General features: G+C 42.0%; 1 protein-coding gene across 2 annotated transcripts in view; it reads right to left on the bottom strand.

The window, feature by feature from the left end:
- Positions 1 to 12,165: 12,165 nt before the first annotated feature.
- Positions 12,166 to 20,047, bottom strand: part of ATXN10 (ataxin 10) — a 699,884-nt gene continuing 692,002 nt past the window's right edge. Inside the window, exon 11 of one of the 2 annotated variants that reach the window (XM_030213944.1) lies at positions 12,166 to 13,339. In XM_030213944.1, the coding sequence (XP_030069804.1) occupies positions 13,155 to 13,339 (185 nt within the window). In that variant the 3' untranslated portion in view covers positions 12,166 to 13,154. The remainder of the gene's footprint in view (positions 13,340 to 20,047) is intronic. The other variant, XM_030213945.1, reaches the window with a different exon arrangement.

Below are 20,047 nucleotides of genomic sequence, written 5' to 3'. Positions count from 1 at the left end.
GAACTAAACGCCTTTAAGGACGTCCAAAATTTTTTTTTAACGGAGCCAGCGGGATGGGGGAGAAAAGGAGGGACCTGGCGCCACCAGGTTTGCACTTGCTCAAGAAGAGCCCTCAACCCCAGGCACTCAACAAAACCTAAACATTAGGCTTGGAGGCCTAGCCAGAGCTGCTGCTGTGTGTGACCACCACCTGCTGAGATAGAGAACATACTGGGGAGTTTCCGGCAGCACATGACCACATATAGGGAGGCAAAAGGATTGCTCTCTATCTCCACCTGCTGGTAGATGGACACAACCCACCAGTCTATGGATTGATCAGCATGATGATATGGAATGAGATATGTCTATTCTGGTCTTTCTTTATTTCAAAGATGATTGAATCGACGTGGTGCTTGTTCACAGGGATATAATGGGGTTTATTATATATGAAGGCAATGAACTCATTACTTTCCCCTTTAACCAGTACACAGCACAGCAGTGGTACAAAATGATCCACTACTAACTAATGCCCCACAATGTTAGTGCACAGATATAAGGTTTTAAAATCACATATGATATCAGCGGGCAAGTTTGTACCACTAGTATAACAGCTAGTTTCTAAGTTCAATGTGATCACTAATTCTTCTGCTCAGATGAGTGCCAGTGACCTCAAATTTCTCATTATGATTCTGATGGGGTCATAAGAGATTTACAAGGGCTGCTTATCATAGTGAGTGCTTACGTTCTCATTCATACTCTCTGTTAAAGCTTCCACTGTTGGGCAGCAGCACCACCATACTACAAATTTTTTATCCGGTAAGACATACACCATCAAGACATAAAGTTGGTCTTTTGTAATGCTGTCCCTCGTGTGTGGGTATTGTATTCCAACCAAACCCATTTCCCACGGGCCTTGTAGATCTTGCTAACCATACCATAAAATTAGAACTGGTGTTTTGCTGAAATAGTTCTGCAGAAGCATTGCTACCTACTGTGATTTAGAACCCCTCATCGTTCATGTTGGTTCTTGTGTACAACGTTAGATGTCTTGTACCTTGCTGGCCAACACCCAACTGTTAAACTTCTCAGGTCAGCCTCACCATTTCACTAGACACATTTTGTTCCGGCCCCTTCCTTTTAACTTCTAAAACTTTTCAATACAGTACACCCCATCAGTGTCAGGATTATTTTAAAATACTTTTTAAGAGTAATAAGAACCTTCATTAGATTCTCCATCATAATCCTGTACCTTGTAAACAGGCTTCTGCTCGCTGTTTAATACATCCATTTTGAAAAGCGCCTTTTGTTTTCATCTGACTTACATGTAACCTTTTGCAAAATGTTTTACAATCCCTCTATAGATCGTTTTCCAGACCTGCAGGGAATTCAGAGGTGTTACGTCGACAGGTCTGCCTTGTATGGTTCTATGAAAACTCTCTATATAGCTACGTAGCATGGACTGCAATACATTTACATAGTAAAAAGTGTTGCGTGACGAAGTACCGCCACATTTTAGACTTTAGGGTGCAGTTAATCCTCTCTACCATGACCCCTTTCACATAGATGTTGGTCACAAAATGGCAGATTCCTTTTCTTTTCAGTAACGTCTGCAAAGGTTTATTTAAAAACTCTTTACCCTTGTTCGTCTGTATTTTTAGGTGTGATGCCTCCTAAACTCCCAACCACCTTTGGATCGAAGTAAATTCTGCTTAGGCTTTTTTTGTGCATGACTTCATAGGGTGGTGCAAGCTTCAACACTAGTACAGCATCGTAAAAACAGGGTATTTTAGTTTACAAAAGTTCTCGATCACCTTGTTTACACATTAATCTTTCTGTATGTTTTCTTTCATGAAGCATTTGGGTTGAAATATGCTGTTTTGCATATACAAGACAACCATAAAGATACTTCACCACAAAAAAGTCCTCAGAGCAGGGGACCATGTAAGGGGAGAGAAGAGGGAGGTGGCTAAATAACTGGGTGGCATATCTCTCTATGTACACAAACCTTGGGCTTTGTCAGCTTTTGTTTGTTTGTTTTTTTCCAGTTGTCAGATATGTCTGGAACAAGAACTCACACACTTCAAAGTTGCCATATATTTCTTTGACATGGCTTGTTTCCTCATATTGATAGTTAAAGCATTTGTTTAAACAAAGCCTCTTTTTTTTTTTTAATATACAGTGAGTTCTACTAAGAAAGACTTCTGGAAAACCTAAAAGCAGTGTAAAATGTATGACTCTGAGGTTTCTCTCCATCTTAAAAACGGAAACCACACAGCTCTGCTTTTTCTGAATTGCCCACTGAAATGGGGGGCTAGGGAGGGGAATCTGTAAGAGGCTGGTAAAATTAAAAGCAGGCTGGCTATGCACACACCATTATGTGAGGCTCTGATCTTTAAAAACAGCTCTTTTTTTTTCTCTTTCGGCCTGGCCACAGAAAGAGAGGGGGGTGATGAGGGATAGGGACAGAGGGCCAGATGCACTAAACGTAACGAGCCCTTAACGAGCAAGTAGTAAACCCTGGCATGCACTAAAGACTTTTTTCCGACGACGGTAGCAGCTAATGAAAACGGAATGCAGATGAGCAAATTGTGTAGAAACCCTATTGTAATGAGATGCACTAACCTTTTCCGATTGCCTTAACGCTGGAAAATCTAACGAGAGGTCTGTACCTCTCGTTGGGGCTGCGTGGGATAAAACTTGGCCCAAAGTAACAAAAAAAAAAATTGGGGAACAAAAAAACGCTCCGCTTAAAAAAAAAAAAAAGTCATCCCCCCCCCCCCCCCCCCCCGCAGTCTTTAACCCTGCTGAACCCTGAAGAAGAGGTTTACCTGCTTATCCCCCACCCCCCGCAATAATAAAAACGTCTTTTTTGGCAGTGCTTCATTCAGCTGAGAGATCTGGAAGTCTCTGAGCCAATCACAGCGCGTTTAGGAGCATAGGCAGTAGCTAATGTGTAGTCCTGAGAGTATCTGCTGTAGCTGAAGCAAAAAATTGCTTTGGGAATTGGATGTTGTGTAGCAAGCACTCATTGCTCCCTTTGCAGACAGATTTATAGGCTGTCATTTGATATTTGAATCAGAAAAGCTAAAATTCAATCATAAGAGGAGGTTAACAGAACCAGGAACATACCTATTCACTAATGTTAGATGCACATAGGTGTCTAGTAAACTAATCCAACCTTCCCCCACCCCTGGTCCAAACCCACACTTCTAAACAACCCTCTCCCTCCTCCTTGATGTACCTTCCCCCTGAAAATACAAAACAACAAACCCTTTCCTCAAATAAGCAGAAGGAACAAATTGATGTCCTAACTCTCATACCCTAATGGCCAGGTCCACAGCCCCCTGCTATATCCTGCCAAGCATGACTGCTCTTAACTCCCTTCCAACACCCCATAACAATCTTTCACATATTAAGACTTTTACAATTACCCCAAACTCCTCCTACTATGTTCATATGATGTCTCACAGGTGGCACTTAAAAAGTCAAGCTGCATCTATTGAGTGCTAGATAATTTCACGTTAGTATACCAATACAATACAGTCACACTGGGTCTTTGCTTTGTAAAGGGCACATTGTTCTTCCTCCCCTAACCACTTGCTTCCACTGTTGCACTTTGTCCTGTGCAGTCTCCAGTGCCACAGCAGAGGATTGTGATACTGTAACTAGGCCTGCAACAACTTTCAGGTCTCCTCAAGGGTTTGAGCTCTACATATCACCCCCCCACACACACACACCTCCGCTGGACAGCACAGGGTGAAGGGGTAGGTCCATCAGTAATGAATCCGCTCCTTTTTTAGGCTTCAACTGCTTTTCTGTTGCAGGGATAAAGAAGAAAGTTCCTGCTAAACAAAATCTGATGCATCATTGTACTTGAGCATCACAGATTGCCTGGCTTGCTACTTTTCTTTATTTGTGTATTTCACAAATCGTACAATGGTATCACATGGCTTGTTGAGTAGCTGACCCAGGGCATGGCATGCTTGTTCTATCTCAGGCATTATTGGATCCATTTCATCAGTCAGTAATTGCATGCACAAGGAGTGTACTATGACCAATACATCCTTTTGGCCTGTGGGTTCAGGAATGCCATGGAGCCGCAAGTTATTCCAATGGCCCTGATTCTCCAGGTCATCACTTTTATAGAGAAGTTCATCTTACTGGGTGGTTAAAGATGTCACAGTAATTAATTCTGCCTGTTCTTCCATCAAAGTCTCTAAGTCCTCTATTCTGAAACCCAGTTCCTTAAAGTCAGCGTGCACGGTGTCAATCTTGTGTAGAATCTCCTTATGAACTGACTTGAGATCATTCTTAAATTCAGAACGATATTTCTTTTAAGTCTCTTTTCCACTTTATGTTGGTTCCCTCCAGAGTGACCAAGTCTCACGTGAAGCATGGTAGGACACAGCCTTACACGCAACCCATGGGCCATTAGGAACTCTTGCTATGTCACTTCTGCCACAATTTGATGAATAGTAGGAAGATGCTTAACGGATGCAATTAGTTTGTGCTGGAAGAAGTGGGAGCTTCAGGGCTCAACCACTATTCAGGACAGTGATGTCGCTCGCTCCCTGAGAGAGCGACTTTCAAGTCTGGCTGTAGAGTGAAAATCACTAGAACAGGGGCAAAAGTGTGTAGCAACAACTGTAAATGCCCAGAGGCTCTACAAAGATAATTCTGAGTTCAGAGAAAGCCACTCCTCAGCACCATCAGATGATATCAATCAAGCATATGGCTGATTTATTCTGCTTTTCAAGGAAGAAATACCACATTTTGTGTGAAGAGTTTACCACTGAGAAACAATACTTAGTGCACTTACCTTAGTTGTGAGAGTTCAGGTGGCTCTGTTTCTAAGACAACTTTGTGATAGTTAAATTCTGCCCTTTCATCAACAGGTGTTATAATGGTTCTTCTGGTATTCACACCTATCTGCTCTGGAGTTCTCATTTCCTTTCAGGAGTTATATTGCTGATATATTTATTTAGACATCTTTTTTTTGTTGTTATTGTTGCCGGAGCTTGGTCCTCCAATGTTTTATTTATGGATGGATAGAGGTTTTGGGACCTCAACATTTATCTCCTAGAGGTAAAATTATAGACAGTCTCTTTTTAAAATGTCACTATTCTTCGAATAATTTTCACATACCTAAGTACAGACTTGAAGGAAAATACAGCAAAATAAATTCATTCATAACCCAATTTTACATTCATCAAACATTCCTTGATATCTGGATTTAAATATAATCAAGACAATGATTTTCCTTTAAATTTACTTTAACAAATTTGCAGCCCCATCCATTACTAAAGCACTGGTAGTGTGGCAAACATTTCATATGAAAGGCACTGCATATATTTTTAGGGCATTCTCAGGGAAGAAAGGCTCTCAATGTTCTCCAGATATTTCAGCCACTCTGCTCCCATTCACATTTTTATGTTTAAACTTTTTTTATTATCGAAAGGCACAATACAATGCAACTTGGAGACTTCATACAACAAAGTTCAGTTTTCAAATCAGCATTGCAATAACATTGTATCTGCTTCAATCACTGAATCCCATTTCACTTCCCCCCCCCCCCCAAACCCCCTCCCCTCCTTGCATCTTTATTTGTCCACAATTGTTAAATAAAGTCATAACATGTCAACAATATAACAGAACCTTTGCTTTGGCAAGTGTACAATTGTAACTCAACCACTATTGTACCGTGATGTAAAATGATCAGCTTAACGCTCCAATTTAATACGAGAACTCCTATTCCTCAATCCCCACTCCTACACCCTCCTCCCACTATTCCCTGCTAACCCCCCCCCCCCAACCCTCTTGATTAACTCATATTAATATATTCCAATATTACAGTGATATATGGTTCTTTTATAAAGTATTAATGACCAAACTTCGGCCTCTCTGTGTCATTTTTTCCAGGTAACTACCCCATGTTTTAAGAAACCGTATTTTCCTTTTGTACTGTCCTTTTACTTCTTTCGCCTCCCACACTAACAATTGATGCACCCTGTTACGCCAATGCCAATAAGGTGGTGAACTGGCTACAGTCCAATATTGCATAATACATTTTTTCGCCACCAGACATAACTTTCGATACAATAATGTTTTGTCAGCATTGAGTCTTAAAGGTTCATCTTTCAAATCTAGTATCAACTGTCGTGGATTCATGTCTATTCTACTACCCAAAACATGAGACAGGTAAGTAACTATTTGTCTCCAATATCTCTGTAGTGCTACACATCCCCATAACGCATGGTATAAAGTATTGTCATGTCTATTACATTTCAAACAGAGCGCTGTCTCTATACCCCCTGATTTATATAATTGTACTTGGGTAAAATAAGCTCTGTAAATTATCCTGCACGCGCATTCCCTGTAATCTGCACCCCCAATTATTCTTGGTATATTTTTTATCTGCGCATTAATATCCCAAAATTCCAAATTGCAGTTCATATCTTTTTCCCATCTCTGTCTAACCGTGATTATCTCCTTCAGCGGAACCAGCTCCCACAACTTCCGATGTATCTGGGATATGGATGGGGCATTTTCAGATATCTCATCAAAGAATTTTTTGATTTTGTTACCCAGTTTACACTGCAATGCTGTTTTATCTAATGTTTGTACATAATGTTTAAGTTGACAATGCGCGTATACATCACCCCAAACCTGCTCCCTCTGAACCAATAGCTGTGGCAGCGGCAGTATGTCCCCGCTCTCTCCCATTACATCTGCTATACAAGTCACACCTTCCTGTGCCCATCTATCAACAGTTTTATTTTCCAGCCCGGGCACGAAAGCCGGATTTCCCTTGATGTTTAGATACTCAGTTACTCTTGGATCTCCACCCAATAGTTCCCCTAAGAATCTCCACGCTGCTCTGAGTGATAATATCAGAACATTATGTCTAAGTCTATGCGGCATCTCCTTTTTCTGTAAATGTGCTAATGTTATCCCATGATATGGACTATATAACGCTTCTTCCATCTCTAGAGGTGTGTGTTCCTGGGTTTGGTATAGCCAATCTTGTGTTTGACGCAGGAGGCATGCCATATTGTAAAACTTTATATTAGGTATTCCCAGGCCCCCTTGCCTCCATCCCCCCAACATATATTTCAACTGCATCTTAGCACGTTTTTTTGCCCAGCAGAATCTAGATATCAATCGATATAAGCGCTTGATATCTTTTTGCAATAACACTATGGGCAGGACCTGTAATGTGTATAGCCATCTTGGCAAAATCACCATTTTGATAAGACTAATCCTCCCCAGTAAAGATAGTGTTAAGGTGCCCCATGAATCCAACTGTTGAGTTGTCTGTTCCAGCATGTTTGTGACATTTAAAGTATAAAGCTCCTTCAAATTAGCCGGTAACTGAATCCCTAAATATGTAAAAGACTTGCTCGTTCGTTTCAAAGGAAATCCTTCCGGCCAACTGGACCGAATGTCTAAGTTTATCCCAAGAGCTTCAGATTTGTCTATGTTTAGTTTAAAGCCCGAGTAGTCTCCATATTCTTGAATTAGCTCTAGCAGATTGTGCAGGGTCTCCTTCGGTTTCGTAATAACCATCATTAGGTCATCCGCAAACGCGGCAAGCTTAAATTCTTGGCTTTTGAGTTGTACCCCAGGAATCGCCGCACAATCATATATGTCTCTAATTAAGGGGTCTAATTGCAGTGCAAAAAGTAGAGGTGACAGTGGACACCCTTGTCTAGTACCTCTACTAATCTGGATCTCCTCCGATATATTCCCATTTACCATCACCTGTGCTCTTGGTAGGTGATACAATGCCCTGATCGCCTGCACAAATCTACCCTGAAATCCATATCTTTCCAGCACAGAGTACAGAAAGGGCCACTCCACTCTATCAAATGCTTTCTCAGCGTCGAAACTTATCATTAATGCTTGTGCCTGGGAGTGGCCCAATCCTTCTAATGCTGCTAGAATACTCCTCAGATTTTTGGAAACTGATCTACCTTGTACAAATCCCACCTGAGCTGTGTGGATAAGATGAGGTAGCACTCGTCCCAGTCTGCTAGAATTTTTGCAAATAATTTTGCTTCTTGGTTAATTAAAGAAATAGGTCTATAGGAGGTTACCAATTTTTCATCTCTTTTAGGCTTAGGAAACACAACTATCCTAGCCAAATTTAATTGGTCTGGCATCCTACCATTCTCCATCCATTCATTAAACACCTTAACCAATGTTGGGACCACCGAGTCACCCATCAACTTATAAAATTCTGCTTTATACCCATCCGGACCAGGAGCCTTACCCATTTTACTTTGCGCTATTACCCATGTCACCTCATCAACACTAATTTTTGCATTTAGTTGAGTACTATCCCTACCTTGTAATTTAGGGGTCTGAACCCCATCTAAGAATAGCTCACCCGGAAGTCCCTCTTATTCCGACGCCTTATAAAGGCTTTGATAATATGTCTGGAACGCTGATCTAATCTCTTTATTAGTGTGAAGATAATTCCCCTCTTTGTTTTTAATAACTGTTACATTTTTAGATGAATATTTAGATGCTATAAGTCTAGCTAGAAATTTGCCTCCTTTATTTCCATGCTTATATAATTGAAAGCGATAATAGGCTTGAGATTTCAATTCTCTATCATGTATCAGGGAATTCAAAGTTGTTTGTAGCTCCATCACCTCTTGTCTAATCTTGCTACATGGGGTTAGGCCATATTGTCTATTCAACTTAACTAGTCTCTTTTCAAGCCGCACAATTTCCCTATCTCTCGCTCGTTTATATTGTGCCACATAACTTATTATTTCCCCTCTTATTACTGCTTTCGCAGCTTCCCAAAAGCCGGTGGAACAATCAACCGTGCCCTCGTTAAAGTGCTTATATTCAGTCCATTTAGCCCGTAAATATTCCCCAAATCGTGGGTCTCTAAACAAGTATGCCGGAAACGTCCAACTATTTAACTTCTCTTCTGCCCCTCCTCCCTTCCAGCACATTCTAATCACTGAATGATCCGATATAATGCAAGGTTCTATATGTGCCTCAGTAATATCTGTTAATAGTGTGTGGGAAGCTAGCAAATAGTCAATTCTGGCTGAGGTGCCATGTGCTCTAGATTGATGTGTATATTCTTTGTCTAGTGGGTGCAGTGTCCTCCAAATATCTATTAGCCCGAGTGTTGTACATAGATCCGGCAAACCTCTAGTACTAATCCGCCTTAAATCAGCCGGGGGATGTGATCTGTCCAATATAGGGTCCCAAGTCATATTAAAATCACCTCCCAGCAATAAGGGCAATGGCTCTAGTTGAGTGATCTGCCTAAGCAATCTTTTATAAAATTTTAAATCCAGTGTGTTTGGAGCATAAATACTACCCAAAATTATTTTTTGTCTATTTATTGTGGCAATGCAGAGTACAAACCGGCCTTCCGAATCTTTAATCGTTTTGTGCACCTGGACAGCTATTCCTTTTCTAAAAAGTATTGCCACCCCCCCTTTCCGGCCCAAGGCCGCCGTTGCCACACAGTCCGCAACCCACCACTTAGCCAATTTGGTGTGCTCTGCATCTGACAAGTGCGTTTCTTGTAACAGCGCTATATCTGTTCCAAGACGTTTAAGCTGTCGCAGAATCTTGGAGCGCTTAATAGGGGAGTGTATACCTCCTACATTCCATGAGGCTACCTTAATGGTTTACCCTCCAGAGTCCCGCCAATCTGTATCAGATTCATCTTCTCTTTTTGAGAGAGGCCAGCCCAGCCTCCAGCCTCCCTCTCGTAAATATCGGTCTTCTACAAGTTGTAATAATCTCACATTTAGTACAAATTGAGTTAATCCCCACCCCCCTCCCCTTTCTTCTCCCAGTACCCTCCCTCTTCCCGTTCCCTCCCAGTTCCCCCTTTTTACCCCTTCTGTTCCCTAAGGAAATGGATCACTTCCGACACCCCTTCTCCCCTCTTAATAATTGTCCTCTTTATGGTTACTCATCCATTGACACAACATTACAGATTTTCATTCCTCATCTAACCATATTAGTCTATATGTCAATCATGCTATCTTATCCATTCTATCACACATTTCTTTACCGAGTTTAATCTTTCTTATCAATTAAATTGTCTATCTTCTCTTCTGGTTGTCTCATATCAGTCTCTATCTGGGAGATTATCTCCCCTTCTTTATACGATACCTGAAGCAGTGATAAACAGTTCACTTTTACTTCTGTCTATGTTTACCAGGTTGGCGAGTTGTAATGCCTTCTTCAATTATTGAGGCTTATCAAAATAGTCCAAGGTCCAACAATATTTATCAGCAGCTGTCCTGGTCTCTGCAATCTTCTCCTTGGCTATTTAACATAGCCTCAACTATTAATTCACTCTTCCAACTTAGTTTCCCCGATGGGACATATCGTTAAGATCTATATGCAAGCTTTTTATGATTTCTTGATGCGTCTATTAGCCGTGATCAATCCCCCTGCAAGTAATTCTCAGTCTCAGATTTTATTACATCGCATCATGTCTCCACATTATTGTCCAATTTCCATCTGTTGTATAAAAAGTTTTGCTGCTTCCACAGAGTCAAACAATTTTATTCCCGAGTGGTGATTAACTCTCAATTTCGCCGGGTATAGCAGTGCAAATTTAACTTTCCGGTTGACGAGTTCAGAACAGACTGGCGAAAACTTTTTCCTTTGTGCTGCCACTGCTGCTGAGTAATCTTGAAAGCATAATACTTTGCGATTTCCACTGTGCAGTTCTTTCCCATTCCTTAAGGCCTGCAAAATCGCGTTTTTATGTGCAAAGTTTAAAATTTTGCAAATGACCACACATGGTCTGCCTTCTGCCGTCTGCTTTGGGCCTAAACGGTGGGCTCGTTCAATTTTCAGCGGGCCTAGAGACTCCGGTAGTTCAAGTTCCTCTGCTAGCCATGTTTCCAAGTATCTACTTAGGTCTCGATCTCCTTGCCCCTCCGCCAGACCCACCATACGAAGATTATTTCGTCTTGATCTGTTTTCTAAATCCTCAAGTTTTTCTTCGTATGAGGCAAGTGTTTTTTTCATCTGATTTACTTCTGATTCTAAAGTACCAACGCGATCTTCAGTATCACTGGCACGCTGTTGGTAAGTCACCATATCTAGCTGAATTTGATTTACACTGTTATGTAGCGATTCTAATTTAGTATCCAGTGAGCTGAGTTTTTTCTCCAAAATAGCTTCCAAGGCTTGAGTAGGGTTACCATTTTGTGTCCTCTGAAAAAGAGGACACATGTCACGCCCCCTACCCCGCCACGCCTCATGCCACGCCCCCTTCAGGTCGGGTTCCGCCACGCCCCCCCCCCCCGTCACATAGTCCCCTCCCCCCCTCACTTACTATCTAGCCCTGGTGGTCTAGTAGCGTCTTCTCTTCGGGGCAGGAAAGAGCCCCCTCTTTCCTGCCCGGAGCGCTGCCTGCCCTTGCCTGCTGCATCCTCCTTGGTATGGCTGGGGATTCAAAATGGCCACCGAGAGTTGAAGCGGCCTCGCGAGAGTTCAAATCTCGGCGGCCATTTTGAATCCCCAGCCAGACCGAGAAGGATGATAGACAGGGGAGGCAGCGCTCCGGGCAGGAAAGAGGGGGCTCTTTCCTGCCCCGAAGACGTCACTAGACCACCAGGGAACATGGTAAGGAAGGGGAGGGGATGGGAGACCAGGTCACGACCCACGGCGCCGATCGCGCGCCCACCGCACGCACGCGCCTGCCCGCACCCGCGCCCACGTTTGTCCAGAAATCCGGACAAACGTGGGCGCGGGCAAAATCCGCCGGACGCCCCGGACATGCCCTCAAAAAGAGGACATGTCCGGGGAAATCCGGACGTATGGTAACCCTAGGCTTGAGTGACTTCGCCCACTATCTCGGCGGCCCATGCGGATCCAACCGCTGAAGTTCCCGGGCTCGCCGGCGCCGCCATCTTGTCCTCAGCCAGCCGATTCTTATCTTTCTCTTTTCTGGTTGATTTAGTCGCCATTAGCTTCTGAATCGATAATAATTAAGTCCTCTATCGTTTCCCAAAGCTTCCTCTTGTCGATGACAATCAAACAAACGCTTTTAGGGTGAGTTTTTCAACTCGATTCTTGAGGAGAAGGCAGGAGCAATTCGTCTAGCGTCCGCTCCTGTGCATAGCGTCACGTGATCTTTCCCATTCACATTTTTAAAACAAAACAAAAAAATGTTGAGCAGCAAGAGTTAATTGTATAGGTTCTCTTCCACCCATTCTCATTCACTGCCACATTCCACATCAACAGGATTCAATAACATAGGATGGTATCTGAAATGAAGAGGTAGAGCCTTCTATTCTTCTGTCTCTTGAATTAATTAACTGAAAATTAGATTTGTCAATGTTTTGGAAAGGCAGAGGGGTAAAAAGAAACTGCTGGAATTAATCACAGTGAGAAACTGCCTCTTCAAAAGCCTGGCAGAGTTCTCCAAAACCATGAGAAGAAAGAAAAAGGAGGCTGACTTGCTGTGCTAACATATAAAGAAAATGTTAAACACTGAAACCTAGTTTGTCCCAATACATAAAAAGAGGCGCATACAGGAGCTAGCAATATTTCTCACTGTGAAGGAGTTACATTTCAGAGAAACCACCAATTTGTAGATACTATTTTTTCTTCCAAAAGTTTGAGTATTACCAGTTTTTAAACAGTATGTCTGAAGAGATGGATGTAAAGGGGTGAGGGGATATTACCATTGTACATAATTTAAAGACAAAAAACAAGGTGAAACTCTTATTGCTGAAGCTACATCTTTTATAACTTATCATGCACAAAAAAAGAATATTAGCAATGTTTTGACACACTCAAACACTTACCTTACAATTCTCTTTTCATGATTTTATGTTCAATTGCTTTAGCTCTTATAGAAGACACAGAAAACTGTATTATGAAAAATCTTTTCAACATTATCTTATATCTATGAAAAAAAGAACTTCAGATCAGATGAGATAAGCCTAAGAAAATAGGTAAACCTAGGTAATATCTATGACAAAAGAACTTCAGATCAGATGAGATAAAACTAAGAAAACAGGTAAACCTAGGTAAATGACCCTTCAAACTAGAAATGTCATTCGTTTACCAGTTCATACTTAAATGTTCATATCAACAGTCCTGTTCACTGAAGGCATTCTCCCATTTTTTCCACTTAGAGTAAGCATCTTCAGTCATTCAGATTATTGCTAAAATTCTTTCTTGAGAGATTTTAAGAGTAGTTTTCCATCATGTTCTTCAACCTGCAAACCCATATTCTTTAGGACTGAATAATCTGCAAGGCCCTGGCGCTCCATATTCGCTATGACTTCTTGGTTCTTTTCATTTTGTTCGGTGAGGTTCCGAATAGCATATACTGCCCACTGATTCAGAACTGTACAAAAGGGTTAAGGAATGCCAACACATACTATGGCATAACACAAACTGCAGCTACAACAAACACTGGGGGTCTTTTACGAAGGCGTGCTAGTATTTTTAGTGTGTGCTAAACACTAGACATGCCCATAGGAATATATGGGTGTGTAACGTTTGGCGCGCCTTTGTAAAAGGACCTGATTATGTTTAATGCACATTTAAAAAAATAAAATACAGTGGAAAAATGCATTCTGAAAAAAATATAGCACTTGCAATACTTTGAGAATGAAATAAATATGACGACGAAGTTAATACAAAATACATTGGTATTTTTATCTTAGAAAAATTATATACCTGAAAGATCTCAAGTAGAAAATTATAGTACAACTAGTAAAAAAGGCCCGTTTCTGACACAAATGAAACGGGCGCTAGCAAGGTTTTCCTCGGAGTGTGTATGTTTGAGAGTGTGTCTGTGAGTGACTGTGTGACAGAGAGAGAGTGAGTCTGGGTGCGAGTGTGTCTGTGAGTGAGAGAGTGTGTGTGAGACAGTGTGAGAGTAAGTGTGCGATTCACAGACTCTCTGTGAGACTGAGAGAGTGTATGAGATCGAGAGAGTGTTTGAGAGTGACTGTGTGACACATAGAGAGTGAATGTGATACAGTGTGAAAGTCAGTGTGTGAGAGTGAGAAAGACACTGACTGTGAGAGACAGAGAGAGAGTGTGTGTGTGACAGAGATACCTCCCCCTCTCTCAGGATCACCCCTCACCTCAGGTCTCAGGACCCCCTCCCCCTCTTTCTGGTCTGAGGACCCCCTCCCAATGTCTTCCCTCTTTCTTTCTGTATCCTTCCATCCAGTGTCTCCTTTTTTTTCCCATACCCTTCCATCCAGCGTCTTCCCTCTTTCTCTCCCCATCCTTCCACCCATCTACCCTCTCTCCTGATCCTTCCATCTAATGTCTCTCTCCCCCTCCTTCTATTCAGTGTCTCTCTATCTCTCTACCCTTTTCTGTTCAGTGTCCCTTCTCTCTCCACATCCTTCCAGTCACGTTGTTTTCTTTTAAATGACAGCGGTTTTAGCTGATCTAGTTTTTCGCCAGTACATACGCTTACGTTCGCCATTAGACAGCATTCAGCGGTAAGCTCTTCAGATACTTGGATCTTTTATAGGAATTGGCTAAGCGCATGTTGAGGACGGGATACTTACAAGCAATCGTAGTCTCATTGTTTACATCTATAGGGTAGCTGTTTAGCATTCCTAGTTTTAGTATATATTTTTTGTGACGGTCTTAAGTTTTACTTGAGTGGGCAGCTGTAGTATTTTTTGACATAGTCCGCTTTTCTCTCTAACAATTCGTGTTTTCTCATGCATAATATGCCAGTATTTATTTTTCAGTATTCGGTTTATATTTGTGGTTACATCATGTCTCCGTCATTCCATTTGCACATTTTAAGTTTGCTCTGCCATTTTTAAATGGCGAGTGAGAGCTACGGGCATTATTGCAGCATTATATTATATATTCTTCCGTTGGTGGGTTTCATGTACGCCACCGCTGGTTATTTTCATTTTAAAGGGCGGGTGCTATTTATATTAAACGGCTTGTGGTATTGTATCTCATATGTTTGGGTTATGCACACTACTGTTGGTCACGTCTATTGTTCTTGGTTCTTTTTATAAAATCATATAGACGATGTATACATAATTAATCACTTTTGGTTCTCCTTGTCAGCTACTTTTATGTGTCATTTTTCTAGGGTTTTCCTCGTTATTTTCTTGATGCTTATATTTAAACGGTTAGGCAACTTTGCCTATATTTTTAAGCCATGATATTCTTTGACTATTTTAGGCATATGTGAGTACATTTTTATATTAATTTTTCTGCAGAACAATATAAGTTTAATCATCTATATTGTGTTCTTTTTGTTCTGCAGTATTTTGGTTTCATGAATATCTTGGAGGTGTACCTGTAAACGTCAGATTCAGGGTAGGTCATAATGTTACATCTCTCATTTTTATATACCTGTTTTTTATGGCTTAAGTGGTGTTGTCTTTATTGTTAATATTAATATTTTTATTAATATTGTTATTAATATTTTTACCCATATTTCCATTTATATTATTAAATAACGGTTAGGATTTTCATCTCCTCTTTCACATCAGCTCTACACATTTTGTTTCCTCTTTCAGATTCATTCTGTATATGTTACCAACTGTCTGTGTTTGCTGGTTTAAGTTATTTTGTAATATTCTAAATAATGTTACATAATTACATTGTATTCTGTCCATGAAGTGTAGGATTGATTCTTGTTAACACATATTAGTACCTTTCTTCAGTATATATTTTATGTGGTATAATTTTCCTATTATAAGGTCCTGATATTTTAACGTTCTCTGTGATGAGTGTCTATGCTCTTTGGTATTTCTTTGACATCTTTGGACTCATTGTTAAATTGTTTTTAACTTTCACTTTTTATGTTTTCAATTTTTAAATTTTGGAACAATTGTACTTTATATTTAAGTTGTACATAGGTTAATATATTTGTTTTATTTTAGACCCCTGAGGAAGGCCTGTTGGCCGAAACACGGACCGTGTAGGGTCCTATTAAACATTTCTGGCGCTCTTACTCCCTTGTTTTTGGTCTGTTTTGGTTTATCTTCTGCCTTTTTTGTGTTATGCCTGCGGTGCCATGCTTGCTTCCTAAAAACAGCTGTTTTTGTAGCGGCCGCTGCTGTTCAACAGGAGAAGCAGCAGTGGCCGGAAATGGGAGCTGGTGCCGCGTGTTTCGCAGAAGACTTGGCATAAGTACATAAGTAATGTCATACTGGGAAAAGACCAAGGGTCCATCGAGCCCAGCATCCTGTCCATGACAGCGGCCAATCCAGGCCAAGGGCAACTGGCAAGCTTCCAACGTACAAACATTCTATACATGTTATTCCCGGAATTCTGGATTTTTCCCAAGTCCATTTAGTAGCGGTTTATGGACTTGTCCTTTAGGAAACCGTCCAACCCCTTTTTAAACTCTGCTAAGCTAACCGTCTTCACCACTTTCTCCTGCAACGAATTCCAGAGTTTAATTATACGTTGGGTGAAGAAAAAGTTTCTCCGATTTGTTTTAAATTTACTACAATGTAGTTTCATCGCATGCCCCCTAGTCCTAGTATTATTGGAAAGCGTGAACAGACGCTTCACATCCACCTGTTTCACTCCACTCATTATTTTATATACCTCTATCATGTCTCCCCTCAGCCGTCTCTTCTCCAAGCTGAAAAGTCCTAGCCTCCTTAGTCTTTCTTCATAGGGAAGTCGTCCCATCCCCACTATCATTTTAGTCGCCCACTGCACCTTTTCCAATTCTACTATATCTTTCTTGAGATGCGGCGACCAGAATTGAACACAATACTCAAGGTGCGGTCGCACCATGGAGCAATACAACGGCATTATAACATCCTCACACCTGTTTTCCATACCTTTCCTAATACCCAACATTCTATTAGCTTTCCTAGCCGCAGCAGCACACTGAGCAGAAGGTTTCAGTGTATTATCAACGACGACACCCAGATCCCTTTCTTGGTCCGTAACTCCTAACGTGGAACCTTGCATGACGTAGCTATAATTCGGGTTCTTTTTTCCCACATGCATCACCTTGCACTTGCTCACATTAAACGTCATCTGGCACTTAGCCGCCCAGTCTCCCAGTCTCGTAAGGTCCTCTTGTAATTTTTCACAATCCTGTCGCGATTTAACAACTTTGAATAACTTTGTGTCATCAGCAAATTTAATTACCTCACTAGTTACTCCCATCTCTAAATCATTTATAAATATATTAAAAAGCAGCGGACCTAGCACAGACCCCTGAGGAACCCCACTAACTACCCTTCTCCATTGTGAATACTGCCCATTTAACCTCACTCTCTGTTTCCTATCCTTCAACCAGTTTTTAATCCACAATAGGACATTTCCTCTGTAGCCTTTCATCAGGTACCTTGTCAAACGCCTTTTGAAAATCCAGATACACAATATCAACCGGTTCCCCTTTGTCCACATGTTTGTTTACTCCTTCAAAGAATTGAAGTAAATTGGTCAGGCAAGATTTCCCCACACAAAAGCCGTGCTGACTTGGTCTCAGTAATTCTTGTCCTCGGATGTGCTCTGTAATTTTGTTTTTAATAATAGCCTCTACCATTTTCCCCGGCACCGACGTCAGACTCACCGGTCTATAATTTCCCAGATCTCCCCAGGAGCCTTTTTAAAAAATCGGCGTTACATTGGCCACCCTCCAATCTTCCGGTACCACGCTAGATTTTAAGGATAAGTTGCATATCACTAGCAGTAGTAGCAAGCTCATTTTTCAGTTCTATCAGTACTCTAGGATGAATACCATCTGGTCCAGGAGATTTGCTACTCTTCAGTTTGCTGAACTGCCCCATTACATCTTCCAGGTTTACCATGAAGTCAGTAAGTTTCTCCGAGTCGTCCGCTTGAAATACCATTTCCGACACCGGTATCCCACCCAAATCTTCCTCGGTGAAGACCGAAGCAAAGAATTCATTCAGTCTCTCCGCTACGTCTTTGTCTTCCTTGATCGCCCCTTTTACCCCTCGGTCATCCAGCGGCCCAACAGATTCTTTTGCCGGCTTCCTGCTTTTAATATACCGAAAAAAATTTTTACTATGTTTTTTTGCCTCTAATGCTATCTTTTTTTTGTAATCCTTCTTGGCCTTCTTTATCTGCGCCTTGCATTTGCTTTGACACTCCTTATGCTGCTGATTGTTATTTTCAGACGGTTCCTTCTTCCATTTTCTGAAGGCGTTTCTTTTAGCCCTAATAGCTTCCTTCACCTCACTTTTCAACCAGGCTGGCTGTCTTTTGGACTTCTGTCTTTCTTTTCTAATTCGCGGAATATGTATGGCCTGGGCCTCCAGGATGGTATTTTTGAACAGCGTCCATGCCTGTTGTACAGTTTTTACTCTCTCAGTTGCCCCCCTAAGTTTTTTTTTACCGTTCTTCTCACTTTATCATAGTCTCCTTTTTTAAAGTTAAACGCTAACGTATTTGACTTTCTGTGTACAGTTACTTCAAGGTCGATATCAAAACTGATCATATTATGATCACTGTTATGAAGTGGCCCCAGTACCATAACGTCCCTCACCAGATCATGCGCTCCACTAAGGACCAAGTCTAGAATTTTTCCTTCTTTCGTCGGCTCCTGCACCAGCTGCTCCATAAAGCTGTCCTTGATTTCATCAAGGAATTATACCTCTCAAGCGTGTCCCGATGTTACATTTACCCAGTCTATATTTGGATAATTGAAGTCACCCATTATTATCACATTGCCCATTTTGTTCACGTCTCTGATTTCTTTTATCATTTCTGCCTCTACCTGCTCATCCTGGCAAGGCGGACGGTAGTACACTCCTATCACCGTTTTTTTCCCTTTTATACATGGAATTTCAACCCACAATGATTCAAAGGTAAAATTATGTATCATACCTGATCATTTTCTTTCCATTAATCATAGCTGATCAATCCATAGACTGGTGGGTTGTGTCCATCTACCAGCAGGTGGAGATAGAGAGCAATCCTTTTGCCTCCCTATATGTGGTCATGTGCTGCCGGAAACTCCTCAGTATGTCGATATCCAAGCTCCATCCGCAGGACTCAGCACTTAGAGAATTACACCCACAAAGGGACACTCTGCCCAGCTCACCACCGCCGAAACGGGGAAGGGGAATTAACCCAACTCATCCCCACACAAGTGGGGGAGGGGAATCCGTCCAGCTCATCCCCGCGGAGCGGGGGAGGGACACCACACCCGCCGATGCGGGGGGATCTGGCTTATCCTGCAACCGCGGGAGGAGCTGACTGACCCTAACACCACCGAAGTGGGAGGGGTACAAAGCTGCCCTACTGCCGCACGAAGCGGGAGGGAGCGCCGGCAGAATTTAAGTCTCAATCCAGCCCCGTAAAACGGAGGGGAGAGGAATGCAGCAGCTCACTGTAACACAAATTCGTCTCAACTCTTGAAGAATCCATTGAAAAACTTGAACACGAAGTCCTCCTGAACAGGAACTGAAGACTAAACTTGAACCTGAAATGCAACCAGAATATAAACAATACAGATATCTGGGAGGGGCTATGGATTGATCAGCTATGATTAATGGAAAGAAAATTATCAGGTATGATACATAATTTTACCTTCCATATCATCATGCTGATCAATCCATAGACTGGTGGGATGTACCGAAGCAGTACTCACCCAGGTCGGGACATAGAAATCCCTGACCGCAACACTGAAGCTCCAAACCGGGCCTCCGCCCGAGCAGCCACAGTCAAGCGGTAATGCCTGGAGAAGGTATGGGCCGATGCCCAAGTTGCCGCCTTGCAAATCTCCTCCAAGGAGACGGACCCGGCCTCTGCCATCGAGGCTGCCTGAGCTCTAGTGGAGTGAGCCTTCAGCTGGATAGGCGGCACCTTCCCCGCGGCCACATAAGCCGCTGCAATGGCTTCCTTGACCCATCTTGCCACTGTAGGCTTAGCAGCCTGCAGACCCTTACGAGGACCTGCAAACAGGACAAACAGATGATCCGACTTCCGGAAATCATTGGTCACTTCCAAATATCTGATGATGACTCGTCTCACATCCCGATATTTGAGAGCAGAGTATTCCTCTGGGTAGTCCTCCCTACGAAAGGAAGGGAGACAGAGCTGCTGATTCACATGGAAGCGA

Source organism: Microcaecilia unicolor, chromosome 9 (assembly GCF_901765095.1).
Source record: "Microcaecilia unicolor chromosome 9, aMicUni1.1, whole genome shotgun sequence".
In the NCBI taxonomy this organism is placed as follows: domain Eukaryota; kingdom Metazoa; phylum Chordata; class Amphibia; order Gymnophiona; family Siphonopidae; genus Microcaecilia; species Microcaecilia unicolor.
Note: the sequence above shows the minus strand (reverse complement) of the source record. Positions and strands in the feature narration are given on the sequence as shown.